The sequence below is a fragment of the Sinocyclocheilus anshuiensis genome, unplaced genomic scaffold (assembly GCF_001515605.1).
Source record: "Sinocyclocheilus anshuiensis isolate Anshui unplaced genomic scaffold, SAMN03320099.WGS_v1.1 scaffold223, whole genome shotgun sequence".
NCBI lineage: Eukaryota > Metazoa > Chordata > Actinopteri > Cypriniformes > Cyprinidae > Sinocyclocheilus > Sinocyclocheilus anshuiensis.
In genome coordinates, this window is record NW_015548214.1 from 1341100 (window position 1) to 1363683 (window position 22584).

A 22584-nucleotide genomic window follows, 5' to 3' on the forward strand; every position below is an offset into this window, starting at 1 on the left:
GGTCGCTAAGAATTTTTTTTGAAAGAATTTAAAACTTTTGTTCTGCAAGGATACATTGAATTTATCAAAAGTGACAGTAAAAACTTTCATACTGTTATAAAATATTTATATTTCAAATAAATGCTGTTCTTTCTATTCATCAAGAAATCCAAAGAAAAAATGTTTTATATTAAGCAGCACAACTGTTTTCAACACTGATATCAATAAAATTTCTTTTTGAGCATCAAATCAGCAGATTAGAATGATTTCTGAAGGATCATGTGACACTGAAGACTGGAGTGATGGCTGCTGAAAATTCTACTTTTAAACCACAAAAATAAAATACATTTTAAAATATATTCAAATAGAAAAGATATTCTGAATCGCAATAAAATGATTTCACAATATTACTGTTTTTACTGTATTTTTTATAAAAAAATAAATAAAAAAAACAGCCTTGGTGAGCACTTTACTGTGCTCATTTCAATTTCCTGGTGGAATGAACACTCTTTCAAGTAAATTATTTCCTGATACTGAGAATGAAATTACCTGTAAGATTGTTAATATCTGCATTTTTGAGAGCAGGGGACTCCTGAGTGCTGACCAGCTCTTTTCCTGCCCTCCTGACCTTCTCAAGCTGTACCGAACGCTCTGCCAACTCATCCTGCAACAGCTAAGAAAATACAGCAGAAGAGATAATAAGCTGATTAATTATGATGATTCCTAAGAGAGTATGGAAACTACATTTTGCTTAGGTGATCGTTTCCACTAGTTTATCCATATGGTAAAATTGTTTGTGAGTTTTCCTCAAATATTTTAGCCAGAAAAGCATTAATAACCCAACCTGTACAGTACTGAGCGTATGCTGCAATGTCTGAGTGTCTGTTTGCTCTCCGCTGGCTTTAAATACACTCTGATTTTGCTCCTGAGTGCTCAGCCAGGAGACTAAAGAGCCAGCCTCATCTTGGTAGTGTTGGTATCGCTCCAGGAGACCTGAGAGACGGGTGCCAAGCTCTGAGGACTGAAAGAAGGAACACACAAGATTCTGTATCTCTTCAGCCCATAATATGTCATTGTTGACTGAAAGAATACAAGGTTGTTTTGTACCCACCTTGCTGTGTAATGAACCATAGCGCTGTGTGGCGTCTTGGAGCTTGCCACTCACTAGGTGTCTGGTTTCCTCCAGAGCTGGATCCATACTGCCCACCTTCTCCAAGGCCCCCTGGATAGAATCCAGAACCTTCTGCCCAGAGATTGTCACAAAGCGCAGATCTGCTTTGTGACAGATGACATCTTCTGCAAGCTGTAAAATACAGAGAAACACATTCTTAAAGTATTTTACTTTCTACCTGAAGTAAATTTATTATGTTAGACCATATTTTGATACCTTTTTGTGCTCCTCAATCCTATCTTTTAGGCCCTTTGCATCAGTTTCCCCTTCACCGAGTGAACGTAGCTCTTGTTCACTCTGATCCAGCCATGTCCCTAGGTTCCCATGCTCCTGCACAAACTTGGCAAACTCATCTCCGAGGGCCTCTGCCTGCCTCAGCCTGTCCTGACAGTTCTGAAGGCGCTCCTGATGCTGATTCTGTAATTGTTCTAGTTTTGCCCGTAAGCGCTGTTTCTCCTCTGGCGGCACACTGGAGTCGGGCTGTTCCAGGAGAGAGTGTACAGACTGGGCCACCTGCTGAAGGTGAGCCTGTTGAGCTTGTAACTGCTGCAGCTCACTCTGGTGGAATCAACAAAATGCAAACTGGGTACTGCTGACAGACATGATTGACTAATATTAAACATTAGAATCCATGGAACTAAACACTGAACAATTGAAAGAACTTGCTTTAGGGCTGTCCAAAAAATTTATTGAACTTTAAAAAACAAACTTTGCAACTTCAGAACTTTATAACTGACAAAGGTTCTTAATCAGGGGGCCAGGGCCCACAAGGGGCTTAAGCAAACTTCCAAGGGCTTCCAAAACTTAAATATATGGTAGCCTAATTTTTAAAAGTCTGATTTCCAGATCTGGAAAAGTCATGAAAATCAATAAAATCTCATCTAAATTTTTTTAATGAATATATATTTTTCTAGTTATGACAAGTTCTAAAATATTTTTTCAGGTAGAAATAAAAAATATTTTTTTAAATCCTTATCCAGTAAATCACGAATAACTGGAAGAGTCAAGGGTCTTTGAATATTGCTGTGGACAATTGAGTCAAAAAGGTTGAGAACCACTTCTTTAGAACTTACGTTAGAACTGAACACATGAATGAACTTTAGAATTGAGTTGCCATATTGGTAAAACAGATAATTACCAACATCAATTTAAGAATCTGACCTGAAGCATGTCACTGTGGGAATTTATAGCATTCTCCGGTGGTACAGATGATGGGGTGTCAGTGACAGTGTTGCCAAGTGACCTCCTCTTTGAGTCATCCAGTGATGACAATTCTCTGAGAAGTGTGTCTATTTTTTCCTGTGTCTCCTGCATCTGCTCCTCTGCTTTAGCCTTGGGAAGAATGAAAATATGATAATGATTAAAAAAAGAATAAGAAATGCTGACATATGCGACAGAAAAAATGTGAACTGCTTACTCTTTGTGTGTTCTGTTGCAGTGTTGTGACAATGGCAGTGTCTACTTTACTTAGTGAAGAGCGGACTGAGTTTGTAAGTGAGCCGTGCTTCTCTTTCATTTGTGAAAGAGTCCCCTGTAGTTTGGCCCTCTCTTCAGGACTCAAACTGTCACCCTGCTCAGACAGCAACTCCTCCACTGAGTGGATAGTCTCAGTCAACAAGTCACTTTTGGTCTGAAGGTCCTTCTCCACCTCCTTTATTTATGGGGTATAAACAATAACAATAAACCAAACATCACAATTAAATAAAAAAAAACAATTAATGTCTTATGCAAGACATTGTGTAATATAGCTGCATGAAGTAAATATCAGATGCTATCACACCTTAAGCTCTCTTTGCTTCTGCTGTAACTCGTTCACATCATCTGACTCGGTTCCAACTCTCTGATTGGCCAAGAGGCTGGCAGCACCAGCCAACCACATTGTGAGATTCTCCAGTTTTTGACAGCATTCTGCCTTCTGCTGCTGCACAACCTATATCCACGGTAAAAAGGGAGGTAAAAAAAGTGATAAAGATTTGCATTTGATCAATTATAATCATAATTCTCTTAAACTTCTAAGTATTCATCATACTATCGTTTTTACCCCAAACTCTCATACTTGCCAGATTTCACACAAAGTAAAAAATTTACACTGGTTGAGCATGATGTGCCCAAATTCATCACACAAAGCACCAAAATAAACAAATAAAAACACAACAGGCCAGTGAAGCAGAAAAATAAACAAAAGACCTTAGGACAAATACTAAAACATCTCAGATATTTTCTTCTTTTTCTACAAAAGAAAGGTTAAAAACAAGCAAGCTATACAGTGAGGCTACATTTAAATCTTTGGTGTTTTCCAAATGTGTCTTCTGTGGCAATCTGTAAGAGCAAGGCAGACAGGTTAATATACATGTTATGTTCATTCACACGCAGCTCGCACACTCAAGTTTGTAATGCAGGTGGCTACAGAACAAAGCTCAACAATAAAGATTTCTATTGAAATAAGGTCATGTTATGTAGCTGGATAATATACATGAGGTTTTGTCAAAAATGTGACTTGTGATAGTGTTGAAAGCATAAGTTAATAATTATACACTATGTGAGTACAGCATTATATACACAACGTTTTTTAGCAAAAGTAGGAAGCTGAAGTATGAATCTTAGAGCTGTAACAGAATACTGGACTTATGCACAGTATGCACTTCAAAGCTGTACATTTTCAATACAATATAGTTGTAAAATTTTCAGGTACAAATATAAAACATCAAAAATTAGTTGTAATTTCTGTAATTCCTAAATAAATATATGTATCGTTTAATATATAAATAAAAATAATATAAAGGTTTATAATTAGTATTTTTAAATTATTGTTCCTGACACATAAAAATGTGTTGCTAAAAAAGTAATGTTTTAGCAGTGGGGCCAGTAAAAAAATTCTAAGGCAACTAAAAATCTAAACTACTGGCTTGACTTGGCCAGCAAACAAAAGTCGTTATTGTTGAGTTCTGCAGAAGCATTACTGAAACAACAGATCAGCATTATTATAGCGCTGTAAAATTAACTGTACAAGTAGATCATACTGATAGTTACATGCATGTGAAGATTATTTACATTTTTTAAATGCAGCATTCGTGCTAACAAGTATTCATGCATGCATCAGTACTGTGGTTATCTGTTACCTCAAATGTTCTGTTCTTAATGCATTAGAAGTTTTTCTTTATCCCAGTTGAATGATTGTGAGACTGTTAAAAGTAAAATTGAATATTCTTGCTTTTAACTTGGCAGCACAAGCATTTATACATCTCTTTGCAAACCTCTCTATCCCTTGTAGTTTGTCTCTCTTTTTCCATTCTCTCTTCTTTTTCTTTCTGTTCTTTCCTCATTTGTTGGTTCTCTCTCGCCTGCTGGGCTGATAGTGCCTCTGCCCTGGCATGACTGAGACCAACAGCCTGGTGAAAGACCCTCTGTAGCTGCTCCAGTTGTCCAAGGAGACGCCTGCTCTGATCAGGCAACAGGTCCTGAGCATGTTCAGAGATAAACACCTGAATATTGAACGCCACATTGCTGACTTCATTGGATCGGGCAGCAAGAGAGTTCTGTAACATCTGTAGGGAAAAAAATGAACGACTGTCAAAAAGATGCCATCATTGTAACTACAAATGAAAATATCTGTAAATTCTAGATAGGATATCATGACTGTCGATGTTTTACTTTGCACAACTGTTGCTTTCGAGTGATCTCGGCCACCGTCTGTCCATGTACCCCTGTTTCTTCCTGCATTTGTGTCTCAGTCTCCTTAAGCCAGATAAGAAGTTTATCAACTTGCTCTAGTAAAGCTTTCAGCTGACTGCTTACAGCTTCCTGTAAAAATATAAAAATCATGCAAAGAGATTTAAAAGAAACTTTTCTGTCATGAAAAAAATACTCTCTAAACTAAACTTTGTAGGAATTTTTATTACATTTAGTGCATCACGTTGTGCTCGTAACCCCTGCAAAGTATTCTGGGCAAGGTCCCTGGCTGCACTGTAAGCCCGAGCTAAGCTTCGCCCATCTTTTTCCAGGGCCTTAAGCAGCTGAGGTGGAACATCCTGAGGGTAAGACTCCAGCAGCTGTGTAGCTGCTTCAGTGTCCTTGTGCACTTCTGGTTCCAGGTCACTAATTTCCAGAAAAAGCATCTGAAAAGAGAATTAAATTAAAATACAGCACTTGTAAGCTTAAACAACCTGTTAAATTGGCAACATATCAAACATTTGCTGTAATACATATCTTTTACCTCTATCTGTTTGATTATGTCATCGATTGTGGAGAGACCTCGACCAACGGACTGTTGCTGCTGCTGCTGCTTTAGGCGGACCTCAATGTGTCTCACCATAGAAAGCAAAGCCACAATCTGTTGGTCATGTTCTAAGCACTCTTGGCGAGCCAGTGAGGTCTGAAAAGGAAAGGAAAAGATTAAAAAGAATCAATTTGCAGTAAACAATTTACAAAAACTTCAAGAAAGATCTTCAGAACTACTGTTTACCTTGCTAGCTTTTGTGGTGTCTTTTCTTATTTGTTCAATATTAATTTGAACTTCTCCAGGCTGCGGTTCCACTAAAGCCTCTGCATATTCTTCCACCTCTTCTTTCTGTTTGGTAGCAGACTCTGGGATCACCTCCATATGGGGTAGACCAGAAACTTTACATTGTTGTATAGAAGGTTCATCTGTGCCTTCATAATCACTGAAAGGGGGCTCCTCGATTCTTTCTTGATGAACTTCACTGCTTACCTTTTTCACTGCTGTTTTGGTATTTTGTAAAGGAGTACACACCTCACTTGATAGAAGTGCTTTGGAGTCCTTCACTGCTGGGATGTCAAAGACACATTTGAGGGCTATTGATTTAGCAATTTCATGGCTGTCAGTCACTGCAGTGCTTGATGGCAAGGTCAATTCACTCATAGGCTCTATCAACATTTCATCTGTATATAATGGCTCAATGCTTTGTTTTTCTGCTGTTCTTTCTTTGGTTTCCCCTTCTAAATTCTGGATTAGAACCAGTTCTTTCTGGTTTATGTTCACAATGTCATCAGAGGTTTTCATAGATGGAATATTCTGATTCATATCATCTCCACTTAATCCCGTGTTTGTATGCTTGTCATGTTGATCTTCTTCCTGTTTTTGAAGCTGTGCTTTAGCTGAGGAGCATAGATCGCTATCAGACCCAGGTAGAAGATTCTCTGCCATGTCTGGCACTGACCTTTTGTTCATTTCTTGCCCCGTCTGGTGTAGTTTATTGTCGTTCTTCTTACTTTGAGGAGGCTTATAGCTTGTCTTCTCTACAATAGTTTCCTCTTGGGTGGTAATGCGGTATTCTCCATTACTAGCTACTTGACGCATCGCTTCTAATTCTTCAGCAGCTTGTTTTTCACTCACTCCTCGCTCAAACACCTTCCTAAGAATGCTTTCCTTAGCTTTCATCAAAAGTTTTTCCTTCTGTGCCATTGCCTGATTGGCTTTCTCAAGTTGCTTCATACTTTCTTTCTCATCTGATTGACTGCTTTGAAGTTCGACCTCATGGATCACAGTCTTATGCTCTTTCTCAGTCTCATCATCTCTTTTCTCTACTCCTTCTGCTTCAACAATACACACTTGCTTAACTTTTTTACTTTTGCTTTTCTTCTTTCTCTTCTTTTCTGATATATCAGTGGCAAGGTCCTTAGAGACGTCAATAGCCTCCTGACCCTGGTCAGTTTTTGCCATGCAAGTTGTGACACTGTGCTGTGTTAGAGTCTTCTCTTTCTGTCTTGCATTGCTTTCATGATCAGACTCACGGTTGGAGGTTTCAGTTTCATTAGGAGTTCTATACACACCTACTTCCAAATATTTGCCTTGCACAGTCTCATCACTCCCTGTCACAGGTGTAAGGATACCACTTGCATGGGGTGTCTCTGATAGCTGTACTTCAATCACCTTCTCTTCATCGTCTTTCATAATAGGCTTTTGACTAGTGGTAAAGCCACCTTGTCCATCATCTTCTGCTTTTTCTATAGGTGAAATCCTGGCTACGGTGTCTGAAACTTGTGGCTTTACATCAATTTCCATTTTATATTGCTTAACATTTTTCCCTCTGCCTTTCTTTTTTCCTGATGCCTTAACTGGCCTTGTGGGTGTAGAAGCATAAGGATCCAATCCAGTCTCCTGGCTGTCCTTGATTTTCTCTTGTTTGGACACTGACTGATCTGCTTCTAGCTTGAAACTATGCCCTTCAATTTGCTCTATAGATGCGGTTTGTTCCTTGTTTTGCAAGCCATCATCAGTGTTTGATAAATTGATTGCAGGTTCACTTACTGTCTGCCTTTGGATCTTTCTCTCTCCTTTTGTTTGCTCTGTAGATGGGACTTGTTCCTTGCTGTTATCACTGCTTTCTAATAATATGGCAGTAGAAACTGCAGATTTATTTACTGTCTGCCTCTGGATTTCCAACTCTGTGGTGTTGTCAAGTAAAGCTGTTGAGTTCTTAACTTCCACCTTTTGCAATTTGATGTCAGTAATCTCTTCAGGTTGCTCAGGGCTTTGAATTGGCTGTGATTTTATATATTCGCTTTCTGTGGGCTTTATCACTTTAATGGCCTGCTGAAGTCTCTTTTCTGCTTTCAAGGTAAATTCTGTCAGAACCTCCAATGATGTATCATTGCTGTCCTGCATCACTGCATCAACCAATTGTTCCTTACTTTGTAAATCAGGACGGACGTCAAAAGATTCAAGCTCCTCTTTTTTCAGAGGATCTGCATCTTTTATTTCAGCCTCTGTAAGATATGATGATGGTGGGGATGGTATATTCAATAGACTTTTCTCAAGTGACATTTTATTAGGACTGACCCGCTCTGATATCATCTCAGGAAAAAAAGAACTAGATGGTCCTTTCGTTAAAGAAGCAGGTATTTTGGAACTTTTCCTCTCATCTTCATCTACAAGGCCCATGCTGTGTTGAAGTTCTGCAGCCATTTCTGTCGAAATAAGCCCATATTCAACTGCCTCAGTAATGCTGGAGACCCTCTGTCCACTGGCTGGACTGAGCAACCCCCCTTTCAAGAGTTGATTTGTAGCAATACATTTAGCCATGTCTTTATCAACTAAGCCTTTATTTATAGCCTCTGGAAGAAGCAAACGCTCTCCACTATAAATGTTAATGATACCCCCAGAATCTGCTTGACTCTGCAATACTCTCACTGCTGGTATGGGATCTACTTGGCCTGCCTTAATTGCCTGTGGTAAGGTCATCATTTCATCAGTTTGTTTATGTGGAACACCCCTGAAAGGTCTCACTTCAAGGAATCTCTGTCCTGTCTCAATGTCAATTTTACCCTGGTTTATCAGCTCAGAGTATGACACAACACAAGCTTTATGAGGGTCCAACAATCCGCTCTTCACATTGGGTGAGGCCATAGCTTTATTTGCCGTTTCATCATCTAGAAGGCCTTTAGAAACAGCCTCGCTCAGAGTAATCCTGCTTTTTGATGCATCATCATAAATAGAACCTGTAGAGGCCTGAAGAAATGAAGTGTCTTGATCCAAACTACATGGCTCTTGGCCTTTGAAAGCCTTTTCCAGTTCCATCAACTTTGGAGCGACTGTGTGATTTATGAGACCCAGGTGTAGTGCATCCACAACAGTAAGGCGAACACCAGAGCCATGATGCACAATACCACCTTCTGCAACCTGCTGGCATAGAATCATCTGAGCCTCATCCTGTCCAATTAAGCCAGTTTGAAGGGCTTGTTCCAGTGGGACAGGCTTTTCGGTTTTTGGGTCCACCACTCCTTTTATTTGTAACTGTAGTGCAAACTTGGTTTGCACTGCATTTTGATCTGAACATTTTCTTCTGCATGACTTTTCCAGTGAAAGAAGCTTCTCTTTCCTACCTTCTTCAATCAACCCAAGGTTGGCTGCAAGGGTAACTGATACCTTCTTGTCTCTTCGTAGGTCAACTATTCCCCCTGACACAACCTGGGCTTCAATAAGTCGAACAGCCGTATCAGAGTCCAACAGGCCTGCCTCAGCAGCTTCCTTTACTGAGCAAAGCCGACCATGCTCCACATCAATCACACCGGCTAATATATTTTCTGAATGACGAACACGGGCCATCAAGTCCTCATCCAACAGGCCTTCTTGCATCACATCCTCAACACTAAGTGACTTACAGGCTTTAATATCCAGAAAACCACCAAAGAGACCAGCTTTTTCCATAAGCTTAATAGCAGTGTGCCCTGGAAGCAAACCCTGTGCCAGAGCTTCATCCAAGAGAACTTTCTGGCCACCTACAGTTACAAGACCCCCTTGTTGCAGATCCATTGCCGTACTCCCAAGCTTCACATCATCATCACTTAGTTCCACTGACAAAGTCTTCCTTTCTGAAGGGTATAATTTCTCATCATTACCAGGCTGATAAAAGATTATTTTATTTTCCTCATGTTCAACCATTTTGTTTAGTTCCTCTGGCTGTTTTGCAGTCTTGGCTTCATCTGGTTTGACATTCAGCTGATCATACTGTCTTACATTTACAGTATCTTGTAGTGAAGTATGTGCACTGCCTTCACTCATGTCAAACATTTTTTGTTCCGTTATCTCTAGAAATACCCCACTACTATCTGCTTGTTCCAGGACAAGTGTTTGCTTTTTTTTAGACTCATTTAATGTTGAATCTATAATTTGATTCTGAGAGGGCGCCCCATTATCTGATATAGTCTTCAGTAGAGTTGAGCTTGTGTGAAAAGGCACTGTTAAGTTTAGGTCTTTCAGTGTCGAGGGTGCAAGATGCTCCTCTGTCTTTTCTATAGTCTCACCCAGATCAGTCTTCATATTGGCAATTTTATTTACTTTAATCTTGGGCTCTTCATATAGTCCTGATGACAGAAATTTTTTTTGCCAGTAATCTTCTTGTGAAGGCTCTATAAAGGCTCTTACTGTGGCTGTCAAGAGTGGAAGCTCTTCCTCTGCTCTTTCTATAGTCTCATCCATTTCGGTGTTCTTCCTGTCAATAACATCTTTTTTAATCTTATGTTCATCACATTCTCCTGACAAATGTTTCTCTTGCCAAATCTCATGTGAAGGCTCCATTAAAGTTCCTTCTGTGACTGTCAAGGGTGCAAGATCTCCTTCTGCTCTATCTATTGTCTCTCTCACATCAGCATACCTCCAGGCAATTTTACCTTTTAAAATTGTAGATTCATCACATTCTCCTGATGACAGAACTTTCTCTTGTAAAACCGCATGTGAAGGCTCCATAAAAGTTCCTTCTGTGCCTGTTAAGGGTGCAAGATCCCTCTCTGCTCTTTCTATCATCTCACCCATACCAGTGTCCTTCCAGGCAATTTTACCTTTCATAATCATGGGTTCTTCATATTCTCCTGATGACAGAACTCCCTCTTGCCAAACAACTTCATGTGTAGGCTTTATAAAGTTCATTTCTGAGCTTGTTAAAGCTGCAACATCCTCTGGTCTTTCTAGTGTCTCACCTATGTTAGTCTTCTTGCTGACAGTTTCATCTTTTTTAATATTGGGTTCTTTATATTGTCCTGATGAAAGAACTTCCTCTTGTAAATTCTCTTTATTTAAAGGCTCTATAAAAGCTCTGTCTGCGTCTGTCAAGGGTGCACAATCTTTCTCCGCTTTTTCTATCATCTCACCCATACCAGTGTTCCTCCAGGCAATTTTACCTTTCATAATAATGGGTTCTTCATACTCTCCTGATGACAGAACTTTCTCTTGCCAAACAACTTCATGTGTAGTCTCTATAAAGGTTATTTCTGAGCCTTTTAAAGCTGCAAGATCTTGTGTCTCACCTATGTTAGTCTTCTTGCTGGCAATTTCATCTTTTTTACTCTTGGGTTCTTTATATTGTCCTGACGATAGAACTTTCTCTTGTAAGTTCTCTTTATGTAAAGGCACTATAAAAGCTCTGGCTGTGCCTGCCAAGGGTGCAAGATCTTCCTCTACTTTTTCTACTGTCTCACTTATATCAGTGTTTGTCCAGGCAATTTTACCTTTTAAAACCTTGGGTTTTTCATGTCCTCCTGGTGACAAAACTTTCTCTTGCCAGTTCTCTTTATGTGAAGGCACTATAAAGGGTCTGTCTTTACTCACCAAGTGTGGAAGATCTTTCTCTGCCAGTTCGATAGACTCACCCACAACAGTATTATTGCTCTCAATTTCATCTTTTTTAATCTTGGGTTCTTCACATTCTCTTGATGATAGAACATTCTCATGCCAAACCTCTGCATGTGAAGGCTCTATAAAAGTTCTGTCTGTGCCTGTCAAGCATGCAACATCTTCCACTGCTCCTTCTATAGTCTTACCCATGTCAGTGTTCTTCCTGTCAATGTCACCTTTTTTAACCTTGGGTTCTACATAGTCTCTTGATGACAAAACTTCTTGAATCTCTTCATTTGAAAGCTCTTTAAAAGCTATGTTTGTTTCTGTCAATGGTACAAGATCTTCTGTTCTTTCTACTGTCTCTCCTATATCAGTGATCTTGCAGACAATTTTACCTTTTATCTTGGGTTGTTCATACTCTTCTGATGATAGAACTTTCTCTTGCAAAACTACTTTATGCAAAGGCTCTTTAAAGGTTTTGTTGGTGACCATCAAGGGTGCAAGATCTTCCCCTGACATTTCTATAGTCTCTTCCAAATAAGAGTCTTTGCAGGCAATATCATATTGTATAATTTTGGGTTCTTCATGTTCTTCCTCTTCAATCCCACTAATAGCTTCGCTGTCCATTGTAACTCTAATGTTATCACAGATTTTGTGTTGGACTGGTCTGACAAGATTTGTGGTTTTAACATTTTCACATATTAGTTCTACCAGTTCAGGTTCTAGTAGGACTAGACGTTCTCCTGAGTGAGCATCAATGTAGCTGTGTGTCATCACTTGAGTGAGAAGGTGGTATTGAACCTGTTCTTCTGACCTACCTTCCTCCATGATGGAAAAGTCGTAATTGACATCTGCATGTGAAGCAGGGGGTGATGAAGAATAGGCAGATCCAGAACTCAATCGCTTCATATATGAGGAACTTGACTGAGTCACATTGGGAAGGACATCTGGAACCTGGATCTGTTTTAGGATCTCCACTGCCTGAGGCTTAAGTATCTTATCAGCTTGATGCAGAGGGACCACCTGTCCACTCTCAGGGAGATATACTGCACCAACAGAATGACGTTTTCTCAGGGCTTTTGCAGCAAGCTCTCTATTGACAACACCCTGCTGAAGTGCCTCACTTACATGAAGCAACTCCCCTGATTCTGGCCACATCATTGCCATGAAAGACTGGAGAGATTGAAGTACATGTAAGGCTATGCGAGGAGAGAGAAGGTCTCTTTTTATGGCTTCATCCAACTCTAGACGCTCCCCACTGATTGGATCTATTATTCCCCCTGCTTGTAGCTGTCTTGTCATGAGGGTGCAGGCCAAGTCCTGATCCATTAGGCCATGCCGGACAGCCTCATTAACAGTCAATCTGTGTCCCGAGCGGGGGTCTGTGATACCTCCAGCAAACAACTGAGCCTCCAGAAGTCGAACTGTGACATGCCGGTCGATAAGCCCCTCTTGAACAGCACAGAATATTCCCACCTTTCTGCCAGAGCATAAGCAGACAGTTCCTCCTGGCTTCTGTTTAACTGGAAAGAAGCGCAGACCCGTCTCTTGATTGACAACACAACGCTGTTGAAATTCAACCAGACTTAGTTTTTCTGCTGTATTTGGATCAATAAGTTCTCGCCGGTGAAGACAGGATTGCAGCTTTTGACAAAGATCAGGGGATAACAATCCCTTCTCCCTTGCATTATCCAGGCTGACCATTTCTCCATTGGGACCAAACTTCAGGCTGCCAGTGCTTATCTGCAGCTCAAGTATACGTAGTCCCACCAGCTGCTTTATGACACCTTCTTTCATAGCAGTGGCGACTGGTAATTCCTGACCCTCTGCAAATTTTACTGTGTTGACAAGACCAAGGGCAGTCTCTAACTCTTCCAGTGATTGGTAAGTTTGTTTATCAATCAAACCACTGGAAAGCCACTTATCTAATGACAGTTTATCAGGGGAGTCATACTGGAATAGACCACCCATGATAACCTGTGCTTCCAACAGTACATGACAGGTGTCTTGGTCTATGAGGCCACGCTGAGCTGCCTGGAAAACTGGAAAGGTTTCCATGGTGCCAAGGTCAATTACTCCAGCGATGACTTCTTGGCCCTATGAAAAGGTAAAAATCATAAATTTTCAAAATGGTTCTTATTTGATTTTGCAGTGTATTTTTATTCACAGTTTAACTGGGAGGGAAAGAGAAAAATGCCCATCACCATAGCTGAAGTAACTTAAATCAGCATAAGAAGCAATCATCTTGATACTAATACTCATGCATTTATTCATGAGTATAAAGAAAAATGAACAAAAATACCAAGTATCATGTTCTTTAAAAACATTACATTTTGTACATGCAAAAAACATTTGGCAGGACAGCACTGCAGTGTGCAAAAAATATGCAAAAATGCACAAACTGAACATTTAAAATACACTAAGAGGCCAAAGAAAAGAGAAAACAGATCTTAAGAACATATTGCTAGGTCAGAAAGAAAGCAACGGTAAGAAAGAAAGCAAGCACTACTTACCGTGTGAGGTGGTCCTTAGACGCACACACACTGAGTGTTCGGCGGTTTGAGGTGCGATAGGGTGAGAAGCCGGATGTTAGCGATCTGCATGCCACACTCCAGCTGCCTGATATGCAACCCGGGACTGGCTATCTACATTTTCATACCTCTGTTACCTAATTTCATACACTGAGTTCTTTCTAAATATTTGTTTTGAGACTTACCTATGAATGTGTGAAGATCTTGGTTGGTATATACACATAATTTTTTTATTACTAATCAACTAAGGATAGTCCTGCATTCTGAATAACACATTTTTCTTACTCCCAATTCTGAGAAGATAGAAATTCTTACATTTTCTCCCAGCAGCTGTTAGTGATTTTGAAGCAAAATGCTGATTAAATTTCACAAAGAATTACAGTATTAAAGACATGGACTGAAAACAGACAATATCACACATACAAACACACAAACAAACATAGCTGTGATCTGGACACATCATGCTCAAAGAGTGAGGTGGAGGTTTGCAATAGCTGCTTTTTGCGCTAAGTCTAGACCAATCCACAGGAAAAATATTTTGAAGATTGCTTTCTGATCTTGTTTATATCTTTAGCTTCTAGCCATTCAAACACAAACATACCATTGTTCACACAGTAATCACTACATGATGAATGATATACGTATGGGTGAACAGTTCTACACAATGTTCGTGGCTGCATGTGGCAACAAAACAATATGAATGTAATGACATTTATGCCTTTACATTTACATGTTTATATGTGCCTTATTTAAATGAAATGTAAAAAAGAAAAAGAAAGAAAGAAAAGGCTAATCTACAATGTGCATGTGGCTTCAATGGGCACTAAAGTGGCTAAAGAAGCAGTTTCTGATGCCAAAAAGTCACACTATCCTACTCTAATGAACGATGAGTTGCGTTTAAGCAGATGTGCTTGATTAATAATGACAAATAAGGATGGTGTTGGTGACATGATATCAGGCATGTTGTAGAAAATAGGAATGGTTTAGATTTCACACCATGCTATTAATTTTTTATAAGTGTTAAATAAGACAATATCTGTGAGATGTATGAATTTGGTGATGAACGTTAAACCACACGTGACAGGCAACATAAAAAAAAAATAATAATAATTCACTCGCTCTAGCTCACACATACACACTGCTGTAGCATATCTCTAGCACACTGACAAAACTTGACCATAACGAAGACCACTATTTAAAGCAATATATTTCAGAAGCATTTCAAGACAAGCTTTTTGCTGTTGAAGCTTGCTTTGGCAAAGTTGAACACTGCTGTCACGGCTGACTTTCTCTTGCCCCTCTAACTCTACCTTGCGCTTCTCCTCTTTGGCCAGCTGCTCCTCAAGTTGTTGCAACTGTGCGTTAGAACTGTCACACAGTTGAGTGTAGGTGGCCGTCAGTTCATCCAGCTGGGAGACCACCTGTGCACGCTCTTCAGGAGACAGCCTAAAGATAAATGCGCTTCATTACTAACAACGTATGCGTTTGTGTTTGAGTAAGTGCATGCATATTTAACATTTACTGGTACTTAGAGGTGGATGTGAATATAGTGCAGTTGTTCTCAAACTATGGTACACAGCACAACCCCAAGAGGCCAGGGTTACTGTAAAATAAATCTATTAAAAATCATATTTGATAATTAAAATAAAGCTGAAATAAAAATAAATGAAAGGTAAATAGAAAACAACTAATATAAAATGACAAAAGCACATAAAATCACTATAATGAACTAAAAATGAAAATAGTATTAAAACTGAACATAAAATATAATTCAAAATATGAATATTATACTAGTATATAAATAATACTAAAACAGCACTGCAAGTGGCAAGGTACACAACTCTGAAATTTTGAAACACTAAAAATATTTTTGTTCAAATCCCACTTGTCTTTGCAAAATTCAAGTAAACATATCTTCAAAAATATTTTTATTAAATATACTGAAAACATTTCTCATGTATAATTTATTTCAAATTTCTTAATTATTTACAATCTAATTTATATGCTGCAGCTTGCAGGCTATTTCTTCTTGTATCCATTTTAATCAGAAAAAAATAAGACAAGACAAGACTTTTTTTTTTTAAGTTGTTGCAAATATGAGCTGGAGTAAATGCTCTGAAATAGATTGATCTCGACTTGGTAGCACTTGGTATAAAAAGTCTGAGAACCGCTGTATGTGTGTTGAAGGTCGTATAGTGCAAACTCACTTGCTGGCCTGTTTTGACATCAGGAAAACTTGGGTGCTCCTGATAGCTTCAGCAACTTCCTCTTTTTTAGCTGCTAACTGCTCACTAATAGCCTAGAAGTGAGACAGATACAGTATTTCAAAGCCACTTTGACACATACAATCTACTCAGTGTTGACTGACACACTACTGTCTGTAGAATACTTAAAAATAGGCAATATTCTATTTTCACTCAAAATCTACCTGCTGTGCAGCAAGTGATGGCTTGGCAGATCTGCCAGTGTGCTCCTGTAGGCCCTTGACCCAGCCGAGCAGCTCTGAGACCTGGCCCACTCGTGCCTGCCTCTCTTCTTCCACCTCTTTCTGTACCACAAAGTGGAAACATTTTCATTAGACATACACTGTATGATGAAATCTGATTTTGTCTTTATTATGTGAATACTTGTGCAAGTATACAGTAGGTAAAAATCAAAACTGAATGTAGGAGACTTAGGAAAGCATAACACACCTCTTCCTCCTCTAGTCGCCGTAGTGCATCACTAATATACTTGACATGTTGCGTTGTCAGGGTAACCAGAGCTGTGTAGCGTGTGCGTAAATCCATAAACTAAGATGTAGTAGAAAAATGTGATTAAAACATTTGAAGTCAACATGAAAACTAATATAAATGTTATAAATATATTAAATTAATGTCATATGAGCCTGGTTTTCCTGCATTTACCTCCTGTGTGATGACATCTGATGAAGAGTGCATCCTCCTCCTTTTCACAGGGGACTTCTGGGTTGATTCAACAAAAGCTCTGAACGTCATAAGTTGGAGTTCATAGTCCTAATGCATAAAATGGCAGACATGGTCTAGTAAGGAGAAATATATTTTGTGAAACAAGTGTTTATGTTTCCATTTCTCCATGATGACTACCAGTAAGCAGTAGCCGACACTTGTCACTTTGACTGAGTGCTTACCTTAACAGCAGCGCAGTACTGTTTAGAGTACGTCTGGCATTCATCCAGTTTGACCTGGTTCTGTTCTATCTCAGCCACCAAGGCCTGCAGAAGAACAGATACTGAATCAAACACTGATCTGTTTTACAACACTTGGAAGTATTCATCAATATTGTGAGAGTGTCGTCTCTCACTGTTTGCTGTGCGAGCTGTTCTGACAAAGCTCTGCTGTCCGTCTGCTCGGGTTGCGTGTTCTCCTGTTTTTTGGTGGTCTCCTCTATCCAGTGGATAAGAGAGGTGTGGCCTTCTCTGTACTGCTGCAGCACTGAACCCAGCATCTCCAGATCCGCTTGCCTGTAGGACATTATGCTTTGTGTTATAATCTGGAATATTACAGAAAATATTGGTACTCATTCTCTCGCTTTTGACTTCGCAACAATTCACCGTGTCTCCATATGCCTGCTCACTCCACTCCACCTCTCTGTGAGCTGTTGCGCTTTCTCCTGATAGCGGTCCAGTTCAGGGCTGCGGTCAGGGTGCAGTTGGTTGAGCTGGTTTCTGACCTCTCTAGTCTGCTGGACCTCTAAACTCAGACTCTTGAATATGTGATCCTGCTCCTCCAGCTCTGAATGCCATTTCTGCAACAGCGTGACAGAGTGTGAAATGCAACCAAAAAGTCAACAGTAAATTTGCCTTTCCACTGTCTCTAACAAACAACAGATCAGAAGTTACTAATTTCCAGAGCTATCTGGAGTTCCGATCATACACATCTGCAGAATTTTCGGATCTGATTTGAACTTCGGGTACACTGAAACTGAACTTCACCCACCAACCAGATGTGATGTATATTCCAATTAAAACTATGAGTGTGAAGTTAGAATTACCAATATTTTTTTCAGTAATCTTTAAACACTATGTTATTCTTTAAACACAATTTCTGTAAAATGGGAGGTTGTTTAATGTTTGTATTGTTTGTTTGTATGGATATATATTCATAGCATGGTGAATAAGCAGAAGGTAATTGCTTTTGCACAACCAATCTGAAAGTTCCGTGCAACTGCCACTAGGGGGCGAAATGCAATTTTAGTGAATGTCGAAGATAGTGGGAAAGCATTTTAACAAAAAGTCTGCGTCATGCATCTATTTCTTTTGAGGTAGCAAAATCCTTCCCTAAAAAATTTTTTTTGAATAAAACAAATATTGTCTTATGAGGATAATATCAAATGAACAAATATTACTTTGGCGATTAGTTGATATGGTTGAGATATTAAGTCAACTACTAGCAATGAATGTGTGAAGTGTCTGCGTGTCTCACCTTTAACTGCTCTCCCAAGGCCTGGATTGCAGCAGTATCAGCGGGCACAATATCCTCTTCACTCAGTCGACTCTCATACTTTCTCACCTGACTTTCTGCAGCCTGCAGGCTTCTCATCAACACATCAACCGTCTTCAATCTGGCAGATGCAGAGAAACAGACACTCAAATTATGGTTGTCCCTAAGGCTAAACAAGGCTTGATGACTAATTAAGAGTACATGAATACATGAACCAAAATGACTTTGTGTACTAACTTTTGCAGATAAACAGAGGACAGGGAGTTGAGTTTCTCTATGTGCTCTATGGCCAGGTTGAGCTCAGAGCGTAGGACAGGCACACTAGAAGAGGAAGGCTTCTCCTCAAAGAAGCTCACGCAGCGACGAGACACCTCACCCAAATCTGACTGAAGTCCTTTCAGATCCTGCTGCAGTTTCTGTAAAACCATTAAAGGATTCTTCAGATTACATTTCTTTTTTTTAAGACTCCATGAAATTTAAATGACATTTGCAGCTTTTAGTCCATGACTGTTAAATCTGAGGTAATCTACAGAGTAGTGTATTCCTAAAAGTTGACCAAATGAACTGATATGAAATGAAAACAATTATGCGCATTTAAACTACAGTCTTTCTCTTCTGGCAAAAGTGACAAAAATATTGGCGACTCAACTTGCAATAAGAGGCACATTCATAAACCGCTTATTAGCCATGATATATATATATATAATATAAATACGTATACAATAAATTTATATCAGTGCAACATATTTCAATAACTGAAAGAGAACGGTGACTGTAAAGTAATTAAATGAAGTCACTGTTGTTATTGTTAACTAAAACTTAAACTTTAACATAATTTTCGGTAACTGAAATAAAGCTGATATAAAATAAAATATTAGATGAAAAACTTAAACGCAAATTAGCAATGTTACCTTGGCAACTAACTCAAATAAATTTAAGTATGAAAATTACTTGAAATCTATACAGAAATAATAAACAAAAACGAATAAAAATGAAAAAGCACGTAACAAAACTACTCAAACTAACATTAAAATTAAAATTGAAAACACAAAATAAAAGCTAATTAAAAACAGTAGTCTATGAATAATACTTCAAAACTTGTAAACTATAACTATAAACTATTTAATCACTGTAAGTAACACATAATGCAGTGTTCTGTATTTAAAAGCATTTTTTGCAGAATTTACAGTACTCTCCATAAATGCAGATACTATATGGACTAGTTTATGTATGTCAGCTAAAAACTGCAGATTTGAACTAATTCAGTTATTGAGGTGATTGACCAGTAGAGTGCATAGTTGTGCTGATCACTCCTCACCTCTTGCTCTGCTATGTGAACTGTATTGTCTCCTGATATTGTGCTGGGGTGTGGAGTCTGTATGCCACGCATCAGTCTGCTCTCTGCATCCTCCAGATGCGACTTGATGCTCTGCAGCTCTGAGAGGTAAGCACGAGAGGCCAACTCATCCTTCTCCACTGAAAAAAAAAAAAGAATAATTTTTAGCACCATGTAATATGGTTTCATAGTAGGGGTGCTCTGATTGATCGGCTACCAATCACTATCGGCCGATAATCACGTTGGGATGGGTCTCTAAAAAGGCCGATCTCAAAAAACTGATCTCAAGCTGATGATGCTGCCGTGAGAGGTTTGGCACGACATGTAGCTGCACCGTCTCAGTCTCTGTCCAGCGCGGGTACAATAATTATAATGCTGAAGGCGAGGTACTCACCTTCATATTTCTTCATTAAATAACTTAAAAAGTAATTTGAAAACCTTGTGTGAGACGTAATTTCACAAACAGCGTGACTTGGATTAAAGTCTACTGTGTTTCACAATCAACACATATGGCTTTTTGGCTAGGTTTAAAGGAAAAGAGCACTTTTAGATCAACAAGGCAATAATAGATGGCACTTGTGGAGGTAGGAAAAGGTAGGAAAGTTCTTTATTAACCGCAGGATTGCTTGTAATAAAGATTTCAATGCAAAAGGAAAGGCAGTAGAGCTGACTATTTCTGTCAATGGTCCTCTCACAAGAGACACCTAGAGGGGAATTCCCCCCATTTTCAAAAATGAAATTCAGGCCCTGAATAAATGTCTAAAAATCCTGATTGGAATATCACTATAAATAGTTATAAATGATAAAAAGGCGGCTTTAAAAAGATTGGTATCGGTGATCGGTATCGGCAGATACTGCTTTCTGTGATCGGTGATCGGCCTCAAAAATCCTGATCGGAGCACCCCTATTTCATAGCAAGTAATCAATACACTCATGAACACTGTAACATCTTACCTGTCTCCAAAGAGACCTGCAGTGCTTGGCAATGTTCCCGGCAGTTCTCAGCTTCTCGCTCTAGCTCACAGCGTTCAGCTGGCGTGAAAAGGGAACTCTCGCGACTGTCCGTAAGGAAGTCGGACAAGTGGGCGTCAAGGTTGTCTAAAGCCTGCTGCCTCTCTGCTGGAGCCTGCAAGCGCATCTAGAGAGACAGACAAATGATTATGACAAACCTCTGAAAGAGTCCCAATAAGAGAGTATATGGGAAATTGGTGGAACTTTGTGGTACTAACTGTGTCCAGACTCCAGGAGGAAATATTTAGTATGTCTTTCTGCAGGTAGTGCCAGGAGACCACGCTCTTCATGTTGACATGCAGCTGGTGCCATAGAGACATGACGTTCTGGTACATCTGCTCCATTCTACACAAAGAGAAAATAAAATCTTACATAGTTTACATAGTTATGAAACAAAAAAGACAATACAACATAATACAAATACAATGCAAAATATATGAATTATCTTAATAATTATATATATATCTTTCCTAATAATTGGTGTTGGTGTTATAGTGCACAATTCATCATTCTTAAAAAATAAATAAACTAATAAATAAATTTTGCCCAAGACAACTTGAGTGGTGTTTGCCCCAGTGTTATTTTAATATTATTGACATACTATTGTTGTATTTATTCATATTTTGAATTAGCTTTCATTTTTATATTTTCAGTTTTTATTTTATAAGTTTTAGTCATTTTATATGCTTTTGTCATTTTTTTAATATTTCTATTTAGCTTTATTTTTAGTTGAGTTATAGTTTTAGTAATTTTTGTACTGTACTGTACTTACACTTATTTTATTTCAACATTTTTTTAATTTTGAATTTTTTCATCTGATATTTATATTTTATTTCAGCTTTATTTAAATGAATGAAAACAATTTTAAGTTAAGTTTAGTTTAATAGTACTTCTAGGTGGCTACTTACTGGGCCAAAAGCGAAACATTTTTTTGTGTGTGTGTAATTCATTTCCATTGCATAAACCTATGCACAGCGTGTTATTTCTATGCCATACATTGTTTCACTCAAAAATATGCCACATTACAGAAGACATATTCCTGAATGTGTGTGAGATCCTAATAGAGATCCGTGTTTATAAGGAACCTGTAAGGATCTGTGTGCTGTACCTGATGGCAGTGTCGATGGCTTCCTGATTAGGGGGAGGAATGGTGAAACACACAGATGGCACCATGGCCTCATTTCCTGTGGGACTGATGACCTTCCACTTAGTCCTCTGAGAGTTATCCTCCAATACACACTCCTCCCCTTTGCTGATCGTGATCTGAGAAAGAGAGAAAGATGGAGACAGAAACAGAAAAGAAAGGGACAGAAAAAGGGACGGAAAAAACATAATGAGTAAGGGAGAGAGGATTTGAAAAATTGAGCAAAAAAAGCAGAATTGATGGTCAAAGTTGATTAAAAAGTAAAGGGATTCAAAATATTAACTAAAGGATGAGGAATAAAATGTTAATGCTAATGGCCTTCATATGAATTGAATTACGTGAAATATGTATTTTGTGGAATAATGCCTTACTGCACTAACATATCTTTACAACTGACCTGGCAAAAAAAATTCAAAAGCACTCATCTTTTTCATTTTAATGTCAGTTGCTTTTTCAGCCTAATTTTGCCCAGGCTAACATGAAAGCTAAAGGCCATCAATAACCCTCAAGGCAACATAAAATGAAAAGCAAGTGATTTAAGCATATTAAAAATCAAATATAATGAAATTCCAAAGCACTCATCTTGTTCAATTTAATGTCAAATTGCAGTTGCCTTTTCAGCCTAGCTTTGCCCAGGCTAACATGAAAGCTAAAGGCTTCAATAACCCTCAGGGCAACATAAAATGAAAAGCAAGCAAATAAAAAATTTGAGAGCACTTTCTAGTGTCCCACCTCAACTCTCGCCATATCCCTTGCACACAGAGAACATTATGATTCACAATATGTTGCATATTGGTAGGAAATTATAACTAACAGAGGATTACCACCTCCTTGTGACTGATAAATACAATATAATTAAAATGACATAGCAAGTCAACAT

At 38.8% G+C, this 22584-nt stretch overlaps 1 protein-coding gene across 1 annotated transcript in view; it reads right to left on the reverse strand.

Annotated features, from left to right (window-relative positions):
- LOC107653864 (microtubule-actin cross-linking factor 1-like) overlaps positions 1–22584 on the reverse strand; it is a 92720-nt gene that overhangs the window by 61314 nt on the left and 8822 nt on the right. Inside the window, exons 14-39 of the mRNA XM_016440725.1 lie at positions 21669–21823; positions 20779–20905; positions 20504–20687; positions 19532–19689; positions 18451–18629; positions 18196–18334; positions 17325–17518; positions 17075–17234; positions 16902–16985; positions 16660–16767; positions 16447–16545; positions 16182–16301; positions 15961–16052; positions 15064–15199; positions 5613–13319; positions 5364–5522; positions 5050–5265; positions 4802–4951; positions 4405–4695; positions 2931–3080; positions 2568–2801; positions 2312–2482; positions 1367–1708; positions 1091–1282; positions 824–1000; positions 529–652 (exon numbers count right to left, since the gene is read on the reverse strand). Of these exons, the coding sequence (XP_016296211.1) occupies positions 529–652; positions 824–1000; positions 1091–1282; positions 1367–1708; positions 2312–2482; positions 2568–2801; positions 2931–3080; positions 4405–4695; positions 4802–4951; positions 5050–5265; positions 5364–5522; positions 5613–13319; positions 15064–15199; positions 15961–16052; positions 16182–16301; positions 16447–16545; positions 16660–16767; positions 16902–16985; positions 17075–17234; positions 17325–17518; positions 18196–18334; positions 18451–18629; positions 19532–19689; positions 20504–20687; positions 20779–20905; positions 21669–21823 (11848 nt within the window). The remainder of the gene's footprint in view (positions 1–528; positions 653–823; positions 1001–1090; positions 1283–1366; positions 1709–2311; positions 2483–2567; positions 2802–2930; positions 3081–4404; positions 4696–4801; positions 4952–5049; positions 5266–5363; positions 5523–5612; positions 13320–15063; positions 15200–15960; positions 16053–16181; positions 16302–16446; positions 16546–16659; positions 16768–16901; positions 16986–17074; positions 17235–17324; positions 17519–18195; positions 18335–18450; positions 18630–19531; positions 19690–20503; positions 20688–20778; positions 20906–21668; positions 21824–22584) is intronic.